General features: G+C 34.2%; 1 protein-coding gene across 1 annotated transcript in view; it reads left to right on the top strand.

Annotated features, from left to right (window-relative positions):
* Positions 1-3,213: 3,213 nt before the first annotated feature.
* The window catches only part of LOC123655906 (chitooligosaccharidolytic beta-N-acetylglucosaminidase), a 30,155-nt gene continuing 9,379 nt past the window's right edge, over positions 3,214-23,989 (top strand). The window contains exons 1-11 of the mRNA XM_045591650.1: positions 3,214-3,271; positions 3,692-3,822; positions 5,472-5,577; positions 9,116-9,279; positions 13,702-13,710; positions 15,820-15,928; positions 20,106-20,227; positions 20,861-20,995; positions 22,165-22,270; positions 22,814-22,989; positions 23,737-23,835. Of these exons, the coding sequence (XP_045447606.1) occupies positions 3,253-3,271; positions 3,692-3,822; positions 5,472-5,577; positions 9,116-9,279; positions 13,702-13,710; positions 15,820-15,928; positions 20,106-20,227; positions 20,861-20,995; positions 22,165-22,270; positions 22,814-22,989; positions 23,737-23,835 (1,176 nt within the window). The 5' untranslated portion in view covers positions 3,214-3,252. The remainder of the gene's footprint in view (positions 3,272-3,691; positions 3,823-5,471; positions 5,578-9,115; positions 9,280-13,701; positions 13,711-15,819; positions 15,929-20,105; positions 20,228-20,860; positions 20,996-22,164; positions 22,271-22,813; positions 22,990-23,736; positions 23,836-23,989) is intronic.

Below are 23,989 nucleotides of genomic sequence, written 5' to 3'. Positions count from 1 at the left end.
TAGACATTCGATCTGAAGGACTAAACTCCAGTCGTGCGTCGGAGATGACACACTTTTTTTCTTTATTTTAGGACAAATTTTAAATAAAATATGTAAATAATAAATGTTTTGGAGACGAGAACTACAGTAACTTTGAATGCCTGAAGCAATACATTATGGATTTAAGTATATTTTACTTATGTTAAATTATTTACTTAAACATTTTATATTAGTATATTAAATTATTTACGAATTTATTTTTTACGCCAAGCGTGAATAGCCTTTTATAGATATTTAAATCAGAATTTAATTTCCATATACATTTTCTGACCATTAAAAATTAATTAAACCCTGATTTATCAAAAGATAAAACATTAAATAAATCAATAATAAAGAAACTTGAATAAAATAGTTGTTGAAAGTTATACTAATGTACCTACAAAAGAATTAAACCGCCATACGACGGAGTGAAATCTTGTAGTATTGTACAGAATTATTTAGGTACTTGTTTCTTTGTGCACAATTATGCTTTTTTCTCTGTCTAAAAAGTGATTATAAAATTTATTAAAGTACTTTCTGTACCTTTTTTATTACCTATATGACGAATATTTATTAAACTCAATATTGTGGAAATCGAGTTTCTAATCACAGGATTCTTTTTCTCTAAAAAGTTTTTATTGTTAATATATTGACATCTAATGGAGTAAGATCATTTACTTAAAGCTGGTCAGAACTTTCAGAACTTGTTTCAAACTTCGAACGCGAATTAGGCGGGAAAATATTGTTATAATTATATTAATTTTGTCCGGCTTTTGTCACTGTGTCGGCATTCGTGATATCGAGTGGACGCAGATCAAGTAACGAGGTATGTACGTTCTACGTATTTTACGCGTTTCGTCCTTGTCATTACGATCTCATAATATTTGAAAGTGCACTTTATCAAAATGGATTAAAGTATACAATAATATTGCATAGGAGTTACAAGTTTCTCTGAACTTGTTTGACGACGCATTTGTTTATTTTAAGTGCTTATACTAATGACGTGAAAATGTTTTAAAATACATACGTATGTCATACTTTTCATTGAAATGTTCATTTTTAAATTTTTTCTTATTTTAAACGGACTAGATTTAGTTGCGATTTTTCTAATAGCATTATTTGTAACGGTTGATAATAAGATTAGATCCGGTCAAAGACCTTTCTCTTGAGTTATTTATTTAGTAGTTATGTATGTAATAGTAATTAAATTTACATAATATAGATAATTGACTTGAATATAAATATTAATGCAATTATGTAATGGATTGTAATTATTATTTATGGAAAAGTTTGACTGAAAAAAAAATTGCTTTCACAATTTCCAAACACATTTTATATTTCCTTTGTCCTATTTAAATAAACACCCTATCTTTTTATTATTTATATTTAATATTTTTATCTAATCATTTTATAGTAATCTATGAAGTGTCGATACGAAAAACAACTTATTGGACACACTGAAGTAGGATTCATGTTTTTGTATGTTAATAAACAAAGAAGTGTGGTACATAGAACATCCTAGCATCCTCACTTTTATTTTGTAAGTAGGTTATATAGGTATATATATTATTATTTATTATGGTTATTTAGGTATATTTGCCTATATATTTATTGTAATCCTGTTTCTACATTCAATAAACGTTTCGTTTTACTAACGGTTCGTAGATAAAACTAAGTTTTGAATGTAGGAGGTTCAAGTCTCCTTTTTTGATTCACTGTATTTTGATGAATTTTAATTGTTGGCTTTTATTCAACATTTTGATAATTCCCATAGTTCAAAGAATAGTAATAGAATAATTCATAAGAATATAACTTTTTAAGACTTATATTAACTAGCGTTTTTTTTTTCTTCCAGATTAAAAAGATGTGGCGTGATAAATTATTGTTTAATATAATTAACTTATTCATAATACTTCAATGGTAAGTGTTTCCTGAGTTTCTTTTGATGACTAAGATGGCGGAATTCTAGTTATTATTATCATTCTACAAATTAGTATAGAACGTTCAGGCGGATGATATTAATAGTTTTTTTTAAATATAACTATCTTCATAAATAAAAATAAAACGCCGAAATTTATGTGAGCCTCTAACTTCCGAACGACAACACCAAATTGAATACTTAATGCATTTTATGAGCACTTGACAAAAAAAAAACCGTTATTTTGCTAATAATATATAGCCTATTTTTACAAAGTTTACTTAAAAGTTGACTTTAATCCGCTTCTACTGCGTATGATTAGTCAAATTATAGAATTTACCTTGACACATTAAAGTTTACTCAGTATGTTTTTCTTTTTCGCTGAGCACTAAAGGAATTTCGAAAAATATATACTCTCGTGTGCTCTGGAGTTTGTAATCACTCAGTTAAGATGCACTACTCGTATATCTACTGGAGTCTAAGCTCATGGCTAGACCGCATTGTTTAGTGTGACAAACAGTGCATAGCAACACATCAAAAATATTAAAAGACAACTTGTTTAACACGTCCAACGCCGATGAAATTATCGGTCTTATGTATCGACTACTTATTTATAAAACCGCTTAATCGCTCAGCGTATAATCTTCGGATTATGTCGACTTTAAATTAATAAGGTTTCTATTATCGCAAATACAAAAAAGCCAATATAAATCTAGACATTTTATAGACTTTGGTATCATTTTTTAAATAAATACTTTATCTACTTGCAAACTAATCTACGAAATCCATTTTATTCCTGTAAAAAATGATGAAAGTTAACTAATAACACTTATTTACACTCTCTTCCACATAAAACACATTGTAGCTACTACTGGCTGACCCAGCAAACTTTGTGGTGTAATACGTCCATAAGCTACGGTAATCGCTTACCATCAGGCTAACCGTACGCTTGTTTGCCGACATAGTTATACATATGATATATATTATTTGATATTATATCTGATTAGAGAATTCAATTTGACACTTTCTGCCTATCCCAGGTAATCTTTGATCATCCTAAAATGAACATAAAAATTTAGAAGAATTTAGTTTTGGTGGTTAAAAATTTGCCTGGCAATAATAGTTGTAATAAAAAATAAAGATTGCATTGAAGATTTTCCAAGCTTTTTCATAACAATTATAACTTTGTCCTTCATAGCGTAAGTACAGCAGAAGATCACCCGACGTGGCAATGGCAATGCGAAGATAGCAAGTGCGTCAAAACGCAACATGATCCCAGAAGTTCAGATCCAGCGTTATCATTGGAAGCTTGTAAAATGTTCTGCAACGAATATGGTATGATGATAATATTCCATACTAATATTTTATAACCATATATTAAGACATATAATAGGGATTTTGAGATCTTTGTCCTTGGTCATTCTAAGTTCACGATAATTTAAGCATTTTTACTAACGCCTTGGCATTTTAGAATATAGATTATATTAGAGATTTTGAAACTTCAAAAAGCAATATTCATTTAGTCCTTATTGTAATAATTTAGGTTTAGATGGAATTGATCTAAGTCTTAATTAATTTATTGAAAGAGCGGGTCTTTAAATCTCTTTAACTAAACTAAAAGAATAATTTTCATAATATGGTAAATATATGTTCTCTTATTGTACAAAGGATCTTATAATAATTGAGACTGCTTCAGATATTGCCTGCAAAAATATTTCACAACGTTTTAAAGAACATAAATTTTGTTTAAATTAGGTCTTTTATGGCCGAAGCCAACAGGCAATACGGACTTGGGTCGTTTCCTGTCCAAAATAAACATCAACAACATTGAAATACAGATTTTGAAGCGCGGAAGGTCAAACGACTTGATGAGTGCAGCTGGTCAGGTAGGTTTGGCATTATTCTTAATGATTATCATCAATAATATTCAAAACCAGCACCTACAGATTTATGCACAAACCCACACTAATACACCTTCATCTTACATGCACACACCTACACGAACACACATTCACATCTTCATGTCATGCACTCACATCTAACTGCAGTGGATAAGACGGAACATAGCCGTTTACTTTTTTTACTTTTTGTTACTTTTTTAAACAAAGTGTCTAGTTATGCATTTTATAATGATAATTTTTTTTTATATCAGTGTGACCCTATTTTGGCCATATTTATACATTATATTGTATCATACTATTGTATCACAACGCTGTTGGATTGCCTAATAAAATAAATAAATAAAATAAAATTATCGCGCGTGGACAAGCTATAATATATATATGAAGATGAAATATATATATTCTTGTCATATATAATACAGTAACTACATTATTAGACAGTATTTTAAGCATGTACAGTGGCGAATTTACAATATTACCGCCCCTAGTGACCTCTATATCCTATTTTCTGGATCCAAAAGGTTGTGGCTATTGCCATCCGAAAAGCGATTCGCAATTTCGGATGACCTTTTTATTAGTTATCTGTTGTTATACAACGGTTGTAAGTGTTGTGGGTCTATACAATAATGTTTCAAAAATAAAATTTAAGCAAAATTTGCCGTTCTACGCACCTACCTACTCTCCTACTGGTCTACTGGTAAATCCGCCACTGAGTTTGTATATTTATTGACGATATATTTTGTCTTGAGGAAAAATATCAAAACGATCCGATGTACAATAGTCCTTCACTTACAAACATTTTTAAAAACACGTAGTGCTAATTAAAATACTTCTTTCTGTAATATTTAAATAACTTTATCACAGGAAAATATTGCAGTATTTAAGCATGTTTCTAACTATGTATGTATTTTATATACGTACTCGTATAGAGGATAAACATCGAAAATATCTGATGTAGTGAACTCTGAAGATCCTTTACTTACAAAATTTATTAAATTTATATTTTTTTAATGCGTAGTCCTAAATAAAACACTTTTTTGTTTAATAGTTTTATTACATGAATACACTGCTGTAGTTTTTAGTCAAGGGTTGACTACTTGGACAATAAGACTAGGAAGACTTAATTGAAATTTACCCAACAACGTTTCCGTGACGCGTCCAACAGAGTTTCATCATTTCATTTTTATTGATTACATTCAATGAATATTCTTAAAACTGAATTTTATAACCAAAAAATTAACTTAAATAATTGTATTATTCCAAAAGATACTAAAATTAATTTTTTGTTAAAGTTTTCTGTCAGTGATACAAATTCAATTATCCTGATCTATCTGTACTAATAAATGGAGACTCGATTTTTTTGTTCGGTTATATTGCGAAAACTACTGAACCAATCAAAATAATACTTATATCATAAGATGCAGCATGTTTCGGAGAAGGTTTTAGTACATGATGTTGGTGATTACTTATTGTGTAAAAAAACATGGACGGACAGATGTAGCTAGTATATAATAATCGATTGACGATCAATACTAAAATACATAATTGAGTTTTTTTATTTATCTATTATTTCTAGTATATAAGGAAAATTGTGATCAGTACACGAGGAAAATGCTAGTATTAATCGTTTGCAGAGATTCAAGAAACTAATAGCCCAAGCGGTACCAAATGGTCTGATACCTAAAGCAACAGGAAAGGCTGTCTACGTGTACATCGTCAATGCTAATCCTGACGTTACAGGTATGTAAATAAAAGCTTGGTATATATTTATATATATTGTGTATTTGTAATTTTATTTTTTTTTGATATCTGGTACTTTCTTTATGACTTTTTATATTAGTACTATGTATGCAATTATTATTGGCCTGTTTACTGCTTTTTATTAGGTGGACAAATAGACGACAGTTCCTTGACAGTTGAGACTAGACCTTGAATTCGTTTTGTTCACGCTTATTCATAACAAAAGTATGTTATTATAATCTTTATACACTAATCCATACTAAAAACTATTAAGAAAAAACTTAGCAACAATTCTGCAGTTCGTTTAGTAATAGAAAAATGAAAACCTATTCATAAAAACGATAACAGCGAAAACTTTTTGCTTAGTAATGAGTTAAGCAATTACAAATAAATGCTAAAGCAAATAACGTTTAATAATACGTAGGCGTATATATAATGCAGTTCGTATATCTGTATGACAGTGACCTTTGTATTTAAATTGATTTTACTTTCACTCGATTGAATCGAGTATTACAATCATTGGTTACTTGAATTGAAACTACGTGTTAAAAGTACGTGACAAGACAATGTCTGACGACTTTGGGCACAGTGATCAGAGCAACTAATCAACTACCTATTAAGGTAGTGCTCACGGATTTAGTACCTCGCAATAAATGCTTGATTATACCATACAGATGTAAATATTGATACGGAAAACTTGATGACAATTTGGGTGGAAAACAAAGTTTTTGACAGATGTCAAAATCAATCGAGAATAACTTTTTTCGAATAGCCTACAAAAGCACCGTCCAATCGTCATATTACAAATTGAAATTTTAATTATGGTTAAAAATGTAGCTACCACCGATTCGGAATGTAGTTATGCAGTTAAGATTCGGCAAGAAATTCCACAGTTACTTCTAAAAACTCTTCTGTTCGATCCACGTTTATAACAAATGTTCGTATAGATCGTACAGGTATTTGTTATGTTCCGTATTGGTTTTGAGACCTACAAACTAGGTTTCTCATTCTCATCCTACTGAACCGTTTATTGTAAAGCTTTTTTTTAATTTAAACTGACATATGGAACACATTTTGTCGTATTATCGCTTCAGCCTGTAATATCCCACTACTGGGCATAGGTTCCCCATGTAGGAGAAGGATCAGAGCTTAATCCACCGCGCTGCTCCAATGCGGGTTGGCGGATATATTCCCTACTATTAGTAACGATCGCTATCAGGTGTACATGATAACAACCGGGGCCGACGGCTTGTTGTATTAAAGCCGCCTTAATGTGGGAGGAAAAAATCGTCCAACAACACAAGAAGGCAAAACAGTAAACGTGCTCGAATGTCTATTTTTAGTATGACCTGTTGTCACTACGGTGTCATTTGTTAATGTATGAGTCATACCAATTTTTGTGATAATCTACCGAGACTTAAACGAGGGATTTTTCTTAATCTAAATGATATAGGAATTTTGTCTCAGATGATGTTGTTCTTATAACATAAAAGTCTATACAATTTAACTCTATCTACATGTTTTTTGATCCTTCTCCTGGACATGGACATGAGGAAAGAGGCCTATGCCCAACAGTGGGATATTACAGGCTGAAGCGTAAAGCGTAATATACTTGTATGCCATACTATACATAATTGTTTGTCTTAATCCTATTAGCACTAAGTTGTCTCCTAAAACGTAAAAATGGCAAGAATGCTATTCCATATTCCTGTATTAAATAATGTAGATTATTTTACATTGTTTAGAATAAAAAAAATATCTACAGAAAAACTTTATAGGATTACTTAATAAATAAATAAAACTATTGATTAAGTTAATAAAATTAAATTTACAAATTTACAATCATAATAATTATATTGCACTAAAGGCTGGCTTAATCCAAAAAATGATTACAAACTAATTTTAAAATACGCACTAGAGACTTGGAATAGGAATATATATATTAAAAAAAAATTAATACCAACCTAAAAATGTGAATTGAATTCGCGTCTTATTATTGCCTACACTGGTTTCCAAAGCGGAATTTCGCACGGAAAATCGGTATTGCGATTCAACGGGGAAATGCCACCCGCATTCTTGAACATGATTTATACCGCAAATAACTGTAAATAATTAGTTTTTAAATATATTCTACTAATATTATATTCATAATAGTTTTGAGCATGGATGTACGTATGTTACTCTTTTCTTAACTGCTTGTATTGAAACTTAGTACGTAATAGCTTGGATATCTAGTATGAGACTAGCTGTTTTTTTGTCTGATATTCCCACGGGATCGGATATTAAGTTGCTGAAATGCGACGCTCAGTTGTAAATATGTATTCTAATATATATATTATAATTTTGATTTCAATTTCGATTTTGTCTTGATTCTTAGTTTTAATTTTTGATTTTGGTTTTACGGTGATAATTTGTGATAATTTAATATATTGAAATTTTTTGAATCTTAATTTAAATTAAATAAGTTATTATTTCTTAAGCTTTTCTATTGATTGAATTATGATTTTAGTTTTTAGTTTTAATTTTAATTTTGATTGAATTTTAATATTGTTTTTTTTTTTTTAAATTTTTATTATTGTAATTTTGAATTTTAGTATTTATTTTAATTTTTTTTTAATTTTAATTATTGTAATATTGATTGAATTTTAGTATTGAATTTAGTAATCATTTTAATTTTGGGTTTGATTGAATTTTAGTATATTGATTTTGATGTTAGTGTTATTTTTATTGATTTTTGACTTGGTATAATTAATTTGTTTGTTTGTCATTTATCACAATTGTTGGAACTAACATAGCTTAGGAAAAAATGTAACTAACAAAAATATGGACATATGTCTGAAATAAATTATTATTATTATTATTATTATTATTATATAAAATTCTTGTGTCACAGTGTTAGGGGCAAAACTCTTCCGAAACGGCTTGACCGATTTTTATTAAATTTTTCATATTTGATATGTCTGAGAATCGGTCGTTAACTACTTTTAAGCCCCTAAGTTATAAGGTGGTATTTTTTACATTTCCTTGGCAACATTTTTTATTTTTATTTTATTATGATTTGGCATTGAAAAATACATACAAAATATCCCTATTTTTCACCCTTATACCAACCCCTATTTTTTAATAGCGGTCAGCTAACATTGTAAGACTAGCTTCTGCCCGCGACTTCGTTCGCGTGGAACAGTATTTTTGGGGTAACTGTGGAAGCTCTCAAAAGGAAAAAAACCCTGATTTTGAAACATTCTTCATTGGTGTTCCCATCGGTCTTAGCGTGATGATAATACCCAAAAGCCTTCTTCGATAAATGGGCTATATAACACTTAAATAATTTTTCGAATCGGACCAGTAGTTTCTGAGATCAGCGCGTTTAAACAAACAAACAAACTCTTCAGCTTTATAATACTAGTATAGATTTTAAAAAAAGTCACGATTCAGCCTGAAACATCCCACAGCTGGGCATATGCATCTTTCTCCATGTAGGTGAAAGATAAAAATTTAATAAGTAAATAAATAAAATTTGTATATCTACTTCATTCAGATTTCTCCTTGGACCTTGACGAGAGTTACGGTTTGAGGGTATCCCCGGAATCCAACGAACGTATCAACGCCACGATATTCGGAAACACCTTCTTCGGTGTTCGACATGGATTGGAGACTCTGTCGCAGCTTATTGTCTACGATGAATTCAGGAACCATTTACTGGTAAGACATTTTTAATTTATCTTTATGTATTTGAACAAAGAAAGGAAGAAAGAAAGATATCTTCTATTCCATCGACATCTCGATATGATCTCTTCAATTACATCGACAAATAATAGTAAATAGTAAATACAACGTAAGTAGACGAAAAAATAATCAAGTAAATACGCGTTATCAAAGATTACTCAAAAAGTAGTCATCAGATCTCAATCTAAATTAAAAAAGACTACAAGAAAAGTCAGCTTTCGATTAAAATTAGAATCATCAAAATCGGTATACTCAGTGCAAAGTTGTGCGGTATAACACAACGTAGGTCGACGAAAACATAACCAAGTAAATACGCATTATTAGCTATTATAGCTCGAAGAGTATTTGTCAGATGTCAATTAAATTTAAATAGAATCCACATGACACGCATCATCTTTTGATAAAAAAAAATCATCGAGATCGGTCCACTCAGAAAAAAGTTCTGAGATGACATACATAAAAAAATGCAACCTAATTGAGAACCTCTTCCTTTTTGGAAACGGTTAAAAATAAAGATAATATCGGTTTTAAAAAATAAAGATAGAAATTTCCCAGAATAATACTGTGGTGTCAAGAAAAAGGAGATAATTAAAAAAAAAAATATAATGAGATTTTTGTATGTATTGGTTCAAAAATTTTAATGTTTTATTTTAAAAAGGAATTAAGTCACGAATACATTGAACATTAAACAAATTACTATTTTCTAACAAATCACATTAGTTCCTTGCTTGTTAATTGTCCATTGTGAAAAGTTCAAATATATGTACTTATCTCATTTTCACTTAACACCGCAGAATTTACGACTTGAACTATTTGTTCTTTATTTAATCAATACTAGCGGCGCGGCGACCTTCTTACCACCATTTTTTATGTAGGTTATTTTTTATGTTAATTTTATAATCTATACTAGCTGGCTCGGCAAACGTTGTCTTGCGGCTAAACGCTATTTAAAAATAGGGGTTGGTGGTAGCGGGTTGAAAATTTAGGGTTGTATGTATTTTTCAACGCCAAATCATAATAAAATAAAAAATAAACAATTTATTTAAAAAATAAAAATAATAGGGGCGGACTACCCTTAAAATTTAGGGGGATGAAAAATAGATGTTGTTCGATTCTCAGACCTACCCAATATGATTTCATGAGAATCGGTCAAGCCGTTTCGGAGGAGTTTAACTACAAACACCGCGACACGAGAATTTTATACATTAGATGTATTTTATTTTATCGATTATAGTTGTATAATAATTATGTTTTGATTTCCATTTCTTGCGTTTTATTGTTATACTGTTTCTTCGTTAGTTGTTTTGTGTGCTGTTGTTGGATTGTATGGACCTTGTCTGAAATAAACGTATTGTTTATTATAAACTAGCGACCCGCTCCGGCTTCGCACGGGTATAAAATATAATTATAGCCTATGTCATTCACTGAAAAAATTATTAAAATCGATTCAGTAGTTTTGATTTATTCATTACTGCCCGTGGCCCGCACGCGTTAACTTAGAGTAAAAGCCGGCTGGAACCGCCGCAAACGCTACGTACCGCGATTTTTAAATCTGTAATATCTTCGAAAATATTCATTTAAATCATATGCTGTAAAAGGCCATATAGATCTATATTAAATAAAAAACATATTTAAGGTATTTAATTGGATAAGGATTAATGCTGTATTGGTTAAAATCGCTTCGAAAATTAGCCATTATTTGTCGTAAAAAGTAAATGACAAAAAAATGTTATTGTGGGATATCCATAAGAGATAGGTATATACCATCGCGGAGTTTTCTGTAGACCTTTTCAATGTGTACAATACTTAGTACATTATTTTGATAAATCTCGTAGGGTTCAGCCTGCGTTTGCAATTTAAGCGAAAAAAAAATTATTATTTACGACATAACATTAGAAAACTCAAAAATAACAGTATTTCTCCACTATTTAATGGATGTTATTATACATATAAATCTTCCTCTTGAATCAATCTATCTATTAAAAAAAACCGCATCAAAATCCGTTGCGTAGTTTTAAATATCTAAGCGTACATACATATGCAGGGACAGAAAAAGCGACTTTGTTTTATACTATACTATTATAAATAAATATGACTATTGTCGAAAAGTTTTTTTTTTATGTCACTAGGTCGGCAAACATGCGTACGGCTCACCTTATGGTAAGCGATTACCGTAGCTTATAGACACCTGCAACACCAGAAGCATCGCAAGCGCGTTACCGACCCAATCCCCAATCCCCTCCAGGAGCTCTGGTCACCTTACTCACCAACAGGAACACAATACTGCTAGAAAACTATTATTTTGCTGTGATCTTCTGTAAGGTCGAGGTACTTCCCCAGTCGGGCTGCTCCATATTTTGAGCAGGAAATTCCTGCTGTGCCCTACCTCAGTGGTCAGAAATACACAGATTATGTATTTTTTTTAATTAAACATTAAAAAAGAATGTAATAATGTTAAACATATTACCTACATACGTTAAGAAATTTTCCATTATTTTGGTATGTGTCATCAAACTAAAATATGAAGAGAATCAAAACTAAATATTTTACGTATTATAAGAAACATTTACACTAACATCTATACAAATAAATAAAATTGGAGTGTCGGTTTGTAATATGAAAATAACCGCTTTTTACTAAATGCATATGGATGTACACGGTACATATACGAAAATAACATTTTTTACAATTTTTATCTGTCTGTCTTGACTTGAAATTTATTTATTTTATAACTCAGAACTGAACAAAAACTTTTTTGCTAAGTTCCACGCGGACGAAGTCACGGGCACAGCTAGTAATACTATAATATTGCAATAATAAATGTTACATTTCGAGTCCCCTAACCCGTTTTATCGTTGACAATACGATCCGTAGAACCGGTTACCGATCGTTGACTTACCGATTTGAATAACACGCCGACGTTTATATGTAAATGCGTGACATTTTATTTTGGGATGAACCATAAAAATCATTCGCAAAACTCTCACTTATTTTTAAAATTTCCGACTCCAAAAGGTCGATGTAATAACACTACATATCGATGGCTCCTAAGTATACTGAGTCAACTTTACTTCTAATAACTTTATTTTTTGTTACATAGGTAGATAGGAAATAAAATAAATGTTATTAATATCTTAAAAAAATGAAATAGTCAAAAGTTGTTAGTTGACTCAGTATACTTAGGGGCCATCGATATTATCTATGTATATATTAATACGTGAAGCAAAAGACTTTGTACTCCTTTTTACGAAAATTGCACTGACGGAGGAGTATGGAACTTCGCACACTTATGAGAATGTGTGCAGAATGCTTATTTTTTTGTGTATGAAATACTTTAAATAAAATAAAATATTACACACACTACCATGTATTTGACACGCACACACACATGCATATATCTTTTGTTTAATGTTCAAACTTATAATTTAAATTAATAATGATCGAATTTCGACCACCGCCGGGCGACCACTAGTTTTTTAAATACAGGTTGCTAACAAAGCACATTAGTAATTATACAACAATAAACACCTGTATTATGATCAATTTCTGCTCCAATTACAAGCAACGCTGCATTCACATAGAGTTTAAAATAATTAGAAATTGAAGCACAAACAATAGGCGTAATTCGTAGAACAAAAAGTACATTCACATAATATCCACACGTACGTCAAGATATATCTGAAACACTTGAATAAACTGTTTTTCTTTTAAAGTAGGTTGTCTTGAAATTGAACTTCTTTTTTTGTTTGCATTTCCCATCCATTTCACCAAGCCTTTAAAAGATAGGAAGTACTCCAGCATAAGATGATCCGTTCGTTCAAATGTTTTCGTAAATGCCTAGTTTCAAGATAAGTTGGAATATTATAACTATATTTTATATTTTCAAAAGTAACAAACCACAACACTTCAAATTCCTATCTCCTTTTTAAAGAAAACAATGAATCAAATCGGGTTACGAGTTAAGAAATTACGACTAAGAGTATGTTGATTTTTAACCGAGTTTGGAGAAAAGAAGGACGTACTCAATTCTGTATTTTTATTTATTTTATATGTGGTATAATGCAACGAAAGCCAACGAACAAAATTATTAAGTTAATAAGCATTATTAGATATAACTCGAAAAGTACTTGTCAGATCACCATTAAATTTAAATGAGACATGACAAGCATAATCTTTCGCAAGCATCGAAATCATTCCACCCAGTATAAAGTTATGAGGTATAACACACATAAAAAATATAAGTCGAATTGAGATCCTCCTCTGTTTTTGGAGTCGGTTAAAAAGTGTGTTGTTCCATTCGTCATTTCATGCAATTTGGTGTGAACTTGTGGAGGCCTATGTCCAGCAGTGGACTGCGATGGGCTAAAGTGATAATGAACAGTATTTATGTTTGAAGAGCGTATCAAGGTGTAATCGATATGGCCTATTTGATAAGCCATTTAAGCTTATTACATTTTATCTGATATTAGTTTTCTAGTGCAGCCCTATAAAATATTCGATAAATAATAATTGTGTTTGCAGGCACACGAAGAAAAACCGACTTCAATTATATCGATAAGTAATACAACGTAGGTAGACGAAAAAATACTCAAGTAAATACGCATTTTTTTTTTATACAATGATAGGCTTGCGTTTGACCACTAACCACCTGATGATAAGTAACAATGCGGACTAAGATGGAGCACGCTTACCTAGAAGTAACCTATTCACTCGCGACTTAAAGATCCCTAGGTTATAATTTTCTGGAAACACAGACGCTGGTAGAGAGTTCCATTCTTTGGCTGTACGGATCAAGAATGTACTAGCGAATCGCTTAGTTAATCGTTTACGCATTATCAAAGATTACTCCAAAAGTTGTAATCATCAGATCTCGATGATATTTAAATTTGACCACATGATAAACATCAGCTTTCGATTAAATTAAAAATCATTAAAATCGGTACACCCAGAAAAAGCTATGCGGATTTTCGAGAGTTTCCCTCGACTTCTCTGGGTCATGGGTTGGGTTGGGTTTCATGGTCTCATCATCAGATCCTGGTTTGTCTATCATGGTACCAAACTAGGGCTCTCTCCTTTCCAACAAAAAAAGTATTATCAAAATCTGTTATAATGTATACGGTCGAATTGAGTAATCTCCTCCTTTTTTTGAAGTCGGTTAAAAATGTTAGTGTTATTGACTCCAAAGATAATATTTAAACGATTTTAGACTTCACTTATCTTGATACATGTTTTCACTTACTACTGTCCGTATTAAAGATTTGAATTCTATCTTTTTAAACGGTTTTATTTAGCTCACCCCGTTTGTTTATCTTTATGAAGATATCGCAATTGGGTAATAACTTAATTTCATCGATATTCTTCTTTACAAATACGAAAAAATATTTTCTAATATATTCAATGGTATTGTTATTTCAATTTTATCATATTACCTAAAATGTATATGTATAATTACCATAAAATGAAATAATCCTAGGAACAATGGGTGTGTCATCTATGCTAATTATTATACACAACTCATAACTTACCAAAACAACATGCTTAACGCCAAAATTGTTTTCAAAACAAAATGAAATAATCCTAGGAACAATGGGTGTGTCATCTATGCTAATTATTATACACAACTCATAACTTACCAAAACAACATGCTTAACGCCAAAATTGTTTTCAAAACAAAATGAAATAATCCTAGGAACAATGGGTGTGTCATCTATGCTAATTATTATACACAACTCATAACTTACCAAAACAACATGCTTAACGCCAAAATTGTTTTCAAAACAAAAAAAAAATTTACTGAGATATTGCCATATATCATATGAATTCTGATTCTAATGCTAATTTAAAAAAAAAAAAAAACCTAATTTTATAATTGCGAAATGCGTTTGTGAGGGTAGATGGATGTTTATTGCTCTTTCACGCAAAAACTGTTAAATTGATTGAAAGGAAGCTTAGTACGTATATACCTGGACATCCAGAACCACGTATAGAGTACCTTTTTAACCGACTTCAAAAAAGGAGGAGGTTACTCAATTCGACCGTAAATTATATATTTTTTTATGTATGTTCGGGGATAACTTCGTCGTTTATGAACCGATTTTGATAATTCTTTTTTTGTTGGAAAGGAGATATCCCAAGTTTAGTATTATGATAAGGAAACCAGGATCTGATGATGGGATCCCAGAGAAATCGAGGGAAACCCTTGAAAATCCTCATAACTTTTTACTGGGTGTACCGATTTTGGTGATTTTTAATTCAATTTAAAGCCGATGCTTATTATGTGGTCACCTTTAAATTTTATTGAGATCTGATAACAAATTTTTGAGTAATCTTGGATAACGCGTATTTACTTGACTATTTTTTCGTCTACTTACTTGTATTACTTGTCGATGTAACTGAAGTCGGTTTTTTATTCGTTTGCAACCAAACACGATTAGTTATAGATATACCGGTGTCGGTATATATTTCTATATAAATATTTTTGTGATAAGCAGTAATTAGTTGACTTCATAATTCTAGATGGCAAGAGATGTCACCATCGATGACAACCCAGTCTACCCTTACAGAGGATTCTTACTAGACACCGCTAGAAATTACTTCTCGGTGGATTCTATCAAAACTACTATTGGTAAGTTAATTTTAAATATTTACATACATATATATAAGCTTTTAATTCGTTCATAATACTAGACTAGCCCATTGATGCAGTTTGTAGTAACCTTATATTCAGCTCCATAGATTGTGGATTTTTTTATACTATAGGCATGTCATTATACTCGTAATCCAAAATTCAATATGTCTAAACTTGAAGAGTACTAACTGTTACATTTTATTTTAAAATTCTGTATTCTTCCTTATAAATTCTAACTGTTCTGTGTGTCTACCTGAACTAGAACATACGTATTATATGCCGTCGAGATTATTCACGCAATAGCGTAAGGTGATACAGAAAAATTACAAAAAAAAATTCAAATAAAATAAAATCCTGCCAAAAATATGAAAGTGACGAAGCGAGATGAAGTCGAGTGCCGTCGAAGTATAAATAGCAATAGCTTTCACAACTTAAACGATTTGATAGCCATCAGTAACCGGATTGTTAATAGAAAATTGAATAGAGATATTGTCTGTTTTTTTTTTAAATCTATAAGTGCAGTAAAACATATTTAAAAAAGTTTTAACAAAAAAATTGTAAAAAGAATAAAGAACGGAGCGGCATATTTTCGGTGGGCCCCGGGCGGCTAAAACCCACGCCATGCCACTGTATACACGTCAAAACACAATATATAGTAAATTTATAGTTAATCAATATAAAATACATAATACATAACTAGAACATATCGCATACACGCGCGTGCGTGTGTGATCTGGAGTCATTAAGTGTTACACATTTATTTATGTGTACGCCAGTCATAAAAAAATTAAGGTTTTGCTATTTATTAGGTCTGTTGACAATTCTTTGTTATAATAATAATATATATATTTTAATTGTATGCAAAGAATAATTTAGAGCGGATGTTCACTTAATACTTATCCGGTGGTCGTACCAATCTAGAAGTTTTGTTTGTTAACCGTTCTGGTAAAGTAATGTGAAATTATGCTTATCGATAAGATCTATCGATTTGTGGTCTGTATTTGTTTTTTTGTCGTGGCGTCACTATGGGTCTCCTCACCGTACCGTTAAAACCTTTTTTTTCCAGTTGTTATCATGAACAACTGAAAATGATCATTATTCTTTTATTGTAAATATATCCCAAATCTGTAGTGGTCTAGCTCTAATTTTATGAAGTAGGTAAAACTTTCTATGTTTCTATATTTTCAGTCTAAGATTATCGAAAAAACTTTTTCGTTAGATTACATCAGTAATGAGTGTAATCACGCATATTTATTGTGTCGTAACTCGTAAGTGCGTTTAGTCACGATTTGAACTGTACAAACCACATACAATGTGAAGGTCGAATTAACAATCATTATTCCCTTCAGTGTTAAAAGACCTAACCACGAGTAAAAGTAGGAAAAAGTATGACAATATTTCATGTTATGAATGACTGTTTCCATGGTGTTATTTTGTGTGGGTGATAACTGATAAGATACAGTTCAGGGTACTGTCGTATAATTTGTGTAGGTATTATTAATAGTGATTCTTGCTTCTTCTTCTGAATTGTTTTTTATGAATAATGTAGGCAAAATCTTTCTCATTTTCCCTAACCTATAAATTATTACAAACTTAATAAAAAAATATCTTAAATCGGTCCAGTCGTTCTCGAGTTTTACAAAACATTTAGCGAATAATGTTTATTTAAATAGTAATAATGTACATGTTACAGTCAAAACTCTTAACCAGTCAAAAGTACTATTAACTAGCAAAATCAGTCAAAAGTACCTACTTTTGACTGGACAAGTTGGTCAAAAGTGGTTTTGACTGAAAATTATTGGTTATTAGTACTTTTGGTTATTAGGGCACGGAACACATGCTCCAGATGTCGATCCCCGTATCGGGATTCAAGTGCCTCCATCAAGTCTTGGAACCCATTTCCTGTATGTGGCAGTGCTTCCAGAACCGACAAAGCTTGCCCTCTAAGCGTAATTGTGAGAGCGGTCAGGTATATTTTCTTCCGTCCATCCGTTGGCAGGAATTGTCGACGATAAGCATTCCACGAAGTAGTGCCGTCGTATGGAGGTACTTTCACTTTTAGTCCTTGTGCTACTCCGGTACTTCCACTAGACATCGCAATTAACATGATTTCAAGGCGTACTACTCTCTTCTGCAGTTCAGTGAGGCCGGTTTTCACATTTTCAACATCCAATCCTAACCCGGTAACTCGTTCTTCCACTACGTCGACATCTTTTCGAAGCTTAGTCACCGCGTCACTAACATCTTTTATAGCCCAAAGCGTTTTTTCTTGGAGCTCTTTTTGTTGCTCTTGTAATTCTTGCAATTTGAAACTTGTTTGCTCTTGTAATTCTTGCAAAGCACTACGAATTTCAGCCCCTTGCAGCTCCATTAATTTAATTAAATTTCCTAATTGAACAGCCACTTGAGGGCCACTTAAGGTAGGCGGATCCAGTGGGCGGGGCCTGAGCCTGAGTAGGCGGGGCCTGAGCCTGAGTGGGCGGGGTCTGCGTCCGAGTGGGCGGGCATAAACTCGAGTAGGCGGGGGCAGGGGGCGTGGTCAGTGGGCGCGGCATGATAGGCGGAGTCAGTGGGCGGGGCTTGGTCCACGGTGGGCGGAGCTTGGTCCCCAGTGGGTGTGGCCTCCGCGGCTCGTTGTGCCCTTGTCCTGACGCCCGAAGTCTTCTTTCGGAGTCAATGGCATCTCCAAATCTCACTTCCGACACCAGTTGTTACGTGTTAGGGTTCGAAGGATTTGGAGAGAAGGACCTGCTGACTTTTTTCAAGACTTTATTCACTAGCACTAGGTCCAACACAAAGCACTAGGTTCAAACACTAAGCATTAACGATGTCCTCAGTCGTAGCCAATGTCGTAGGTTTCGCTGGTACCACTCTTGATCACTAGTTTTCACTTTAAAGTCGCCTCGAAGATCGCTTAAACTGAACTGAACTCGTTGGCCTACCTGCGGCTATTTATATCGGCCGACACGAGGCCCAGACCATTCTGGAAAGTTCGCGCATGTACCCGGTTTTCGAGACTATACTTCTATATAGTTCCACAGTAGTTCATCTAACGCCATCTAGTATTGAGTAGAGAGTTTCATGCTATCGCTGTCGTTGTGTAGTTTCAATGGTTGCCGCTAGATGGCGCTAGTTTCTTTGTGTGTTCGTAACGTTGTTGTTAATAACCATGCTATCAGCTAGCTTCATACTATAAATAAAGACATTCTGTAGTATATTTAGTATCAGCATTGCACCCGTGCGAAGCCGGGGCGGGTCGCTAGTACAGAATAAATAAGTACGTCCCTTTTGGGTCGTTTTGACCTCTAACCCTCTCTCTCTTGGACTACTCTCCCATACCCAAAAATCACGTATATTTTTTTTGTGCAAACCATATTGTAATTTTTAGTACTCGTTTATTATTTGTAACATACAGGTATAATCTGATTAAATTTTGAAAAAATAACAATAGCACCGTGATACAAATTTCCAGACAAATATCAAGGTGTTTGATGTTTTTTTTTTTAGTTTAGTCATCGTGCTTTCAACAAAAAAATCACGTAACATCTCATTACAGCCCCCTCTCCCCTCCTCGAGATTTATTGTAACTCTTCCGATATTTTTGAGCCTGTCGAGATTAATCTACGACCCCTTTTCTTGAAGGGAAGGGCCAATCCTTCTACGTTTGTTTTGTTACAGCCCTGAAATGTTACATGGCGTATACAATAAAAATTGTACAATAAACTTCGGTAATTATGTACAATCCCGGCGAGAAATTTATGAGATTGGGGGGAAAAACACTCTAGGGGTAGGGCACACCAATACCACGTGGACAGTGGGGTGCTCCGATTCGGTTTTGGGTATTTTTCGAATTTCTATACCTATATTCTAGCACGCAATGTTACTAATTTTATTAGAATCTTATGTCTGACGCGTTATTTTGTTTAAAAGTATCTATTTGTCAGTCGTTAAAGGTCAGTTCGTATCGTATTTTGATCTTGCAGTAAAGATCGTTTTTACGTAAATTTGTTCGAAAATAACGCGTGATAGTCGCAGTACGGAGCATGATAGTGAGTACACTTACCGCAGCACCGGAATTAAGGTAGAGTCAGAAATAACAAAAATTTAACCTCCGATAAAAAAATCTACCTGTATTGTACATTATAGCCTAAACTTCATTATATATTTGTAACAGAGGCGATGGCTGCTGTAAAGCTGAACACTTTCCACTGGCACATCACTGACAGTCAAAGCTTCCCCTTCGTGTCCGGCAGACGACCACAGTTGACCACATACGGCGCGTATAGCCCCGCTAAGGTGAGTTTAGACAGGAAAAAATAAGGAGCAGATGCAGAAACATATTTCACTTGGTTTTTTTTCATAATTAGGCTCACCTAATGGTAAGCCGGAGCTCTGGCCATCTTCCTCATCACAGGAACACATCACTACTATTAAGCATATTATTTGGCTGTGATCTGCCCTAAAGTTGTGATATTTCCCCACTCAAGTTTCAAATTTTCTGCTGTGCTGCTATCTAAATACAAATTAGGGGTCGTCCATTAATCACGTGTTGCTCGAAAGGGGGCAGTAAAAAAAATCATGAAATATCACAAGGAGGTTGGGGGATCTGTAATGAGATATTAAGTGTATTTATTTGTCGTTGAACGCACGATTTCCAAATAAAAAAAAAAACAACATCCAAAACATTTTTTAGTTTGGAAGTTTCCATGCCATTCTTAAAGATAATATTCTGATAATTGCATTAAACTGTGCAAAATAAATACACGTGATTTTTTCTGAAACTTCACCACATATCTCTAGGGAGGGGGGGTTTTGGGGGGATTAAAAACCTGCTAAAATAGATGACGTGAGTAATAGACGACCCCTCACCACAAACATACGCTGTATAGTCAGTGCGACATAGAAGTGATACATAGCGGTCGCGTGCAGGTGTACAGCCCGCAGGCGGTCCGCGAGGTGGTGCGGTTCGGGCGCGAGCGCGGCGTGCGCGTGCTGCCGGAGTTCGACGCGCCCGCGCACGTGGGCGAGGGCTGGCAGCGCTCCGGCCTCACCGTCTGCTTCAAGGTTAGCGTGCAGGTGTACAGCGTGCAGGTGTACAGCGTGCAGGTGTACAGCGTGCAGGTGTACAGCCCGCAGGCGGTCCGCGAGGTGGTGCGGTTCGGGCGCGAGCGCGGCGTGCGCGTGCTGCCGGAGTTCGACGCGCCCGCGCACGTGGGCGAGGGCTGGCAGCGCTCCGGCCTCACCGTCTGCTTCAAGGTGAGCGTGCAGGTGTACAGCGTGCAGGTGTACAGCGTGCAGGTGTACAGCCCGCAGGCGGTCCGCGAGGTGGTGCGGGTCGGAAGTCTGCTTCAAGGTTAGCGTGCAGGTGTACAGCGTGCAGGTGTACAGCGTGCAGGTGTACAGCCCGCAGGCGGTCCGAGAGGTGGTGCGGGTCGGAAGTCTGCTTCAAGGTTAGCGTGCAGGTGTACAGCGTGCAGGTGTACAGCGTGCAGGTGTACAGCGTGCAGGTGTACAGCGTGCAGGTGTACAGCCCGCAGGCGGTCCGCGAGGTGGTGCGGTTCGGGCGTCTGCTTCAAAGTTACCGTGCAGGTGTACAGCCCACGGAGCAGAAAGCAGGACCACTACAAACTGCGTCAACCGTCTATTCTATAATGTGCACACACGGACATACGTATGCAAACGCGCACGAACATACGCACACACACGGAAATAAGTTTACATGTCCACGTACTCACACACGCTCACCCAAACACGCGCTTACAGTCACGCACATTCGCAGAAACGTTGACAGTACAGTCACGCACAAACGCACGTACTTACACATTCACGTATACGTACACATGCAGACAAAAGAATTATACTATTTTGTGATCAGATCAATCTTAGATTTCTATGGGTTTCTTTCATCAGTTTTTACACAAGTGCAGACACAGTGACAATATAAGCAGATAAAACGCTTACAGTAATTTTATTATCTGATCAATGGTTGATCAATTTTGGGTTGCTTTAGAAGGCTATTCATTTTATAAGCTGAATTTGAAATGACATTAATATAGTTTAAAGACAATAAGTACCGTTCCACTTCTTTACTCGACAATAACAAAATAATTCTTGTAGTCCGCAATAAAACAACGATAACAAGGCTAAAATACAAACTAAGTATGTAAAACTATTTAAATAATTACAAGGTCGTTATATATACATATGTATATAATTTGAAAAACAAATTTCAGGCTGAACCGTGGGCATCGTACTGTGTAGAGCCTCCTTGCGGTCAGCTGAACCCGACCAAAGAAGAACTTTACGATTATCTAGAAGACATCTACAGGGATATGGCCGGTAAGATAATATTCATTTCATTCTTTATACATTTGTTTTTCAACTATTTCTATAAGTTAACGGTAGGACGAAAGATTGAACGATGTGTTGCTTTCATGTCTTACGTGTATGGAGTAATGAAAGCAATATTTTTAGTTTGAATTTCTATGTTTTTGATAAGAATTTATTGAGGAATAATAGGAAATGTTTTGTCTAAAATCTGGAGCACTTGGACTGGGACCTGAATCACACAGAAGACCATAACCCAATAATACTACTCCCAAATAGTTTTGTGTTTCTGTGGTGAGCAAGGTAGCCATAGCTCTGGTTTAGGGTCTGCAACATGCTTGCAATCTTCTGGTTTTGCAAGCGTCCTTAGACTACAACAACATTTGGTAACTGTTTACCACCAAGCAGACCGTACCATGTTCCTCTGACAGAATACCACAATCGCTTGAAATCTTTTGAAGTGCTTTTAAAAGTGTGTTCATTTGGGTTTTTTCTCTGTATAATGATATGATTGTAAAGTTTGTGGTTGTCTATAATAAATAAATAAATCCCTAGAGGTATTCGACACGGACGTGTTCCACATGGGCGGCGATGAAGTTAGCGAACGCTGCTGGAATTCCTCTCAGCAGATCAGAGACTTTATGATAAAGAACCGTTGGGGACTCGACCGCGCCGCCTACCTCAAGCTATGGAACTACTTCCAGACCCAGGCCCAAGACAGGGCCTATAAGGTAATCTAGACCAAGCTCTTTATTTTTATTGGAGGTAGGTAATTGACTGTTAAATTTGTTTGGAAGGAATTCGTATAATCGATATTGAAAGCGAAAGTCTATTAATTCTTACAGAAGTTTTTGCAGATTTTTCTCTGCAAAATTTACGTTCCGAATGGGTCGTAGCTTATAATAAGTTATTAAAGAATTTTAAGTTTAAGCTTTGGGATTACTCCCAGACCAAGGCTTAAGATCGTGCTTTTAGATAAATGACTGCTTTTTTGGAGGTAACAATATAATCGAGATATATTTCATGGAGATATGTCATAGCAGGATATATCCTGCTTAAAATCTGGAGCAGCCCGACTGGGTACCTCGACCTTACTGAAGATTCTAAGTAATACTGCTTTCAAGCAGTGTTATGTTCCTGTAGTGAGTAAGGTGACTAGAGCTTCTGAGGGCAATTCGGGGTGGGGTCAGCAATGCGCTTGTGATGTTTCGGGTGTTGCAAACGTCTATAAGCTACGGTAATCGCTTACAGCTGAGCCGTACGCTTGTTTGCCTACTTAATCGTATGAAAAAAATTAAAAAGAAAAGCGAAAATCTATATAATCTGCCTGTTTCTCCACATCTCTTGGAATTCTCAAACACCTTTTACTTCCAAATTCAGTGCCTATTATTCAGTTTCCTTGGGAACAGGCGAAAATTCACGAACAAAGTTGCGGGTACAGCTAGTTAAGTACATAATTTTTCAATTAATTTTCACAGGCATTCGGAAAACGTCTGCCTCTTATTCTCTGGACCAGTACCCTGACGGACTTCAGCCATGTCGAAAAGTTCCTCGACAAGGAAGACTATATCATTCAAGTAAGTCTTTTCATATAAATTAATTTTTAACGAATAATGTAGGACTACTACTGTAACTGCTCGAAAATGGCCCACTGCTGGTCAAATTATTTAGACCATACTGTTCCTCTATCACACTGACTACTGTGTTTTTATGTACCATCAAACTTCAGAT

This window comes from Melitaea cinxia, chromosome 8, assembly GCF_905220565.1.
Source record: "Melitaea cinxia chromosome 8, ilMelCinx1.1, whole genome shotgun sequence".
Classification (NCBI taxonomy): domain Eukaryota; kingdom Metazoa; phylum Arthropoda; class Insecta; order Lepidoptera; family Nymphalidae; genus Melitaea; species Melitaea cinxia.
Note: the sequence above shows the minus strand (reverse complement) of the source record. Positions and strands in the feature narration are given on the sequence as shown.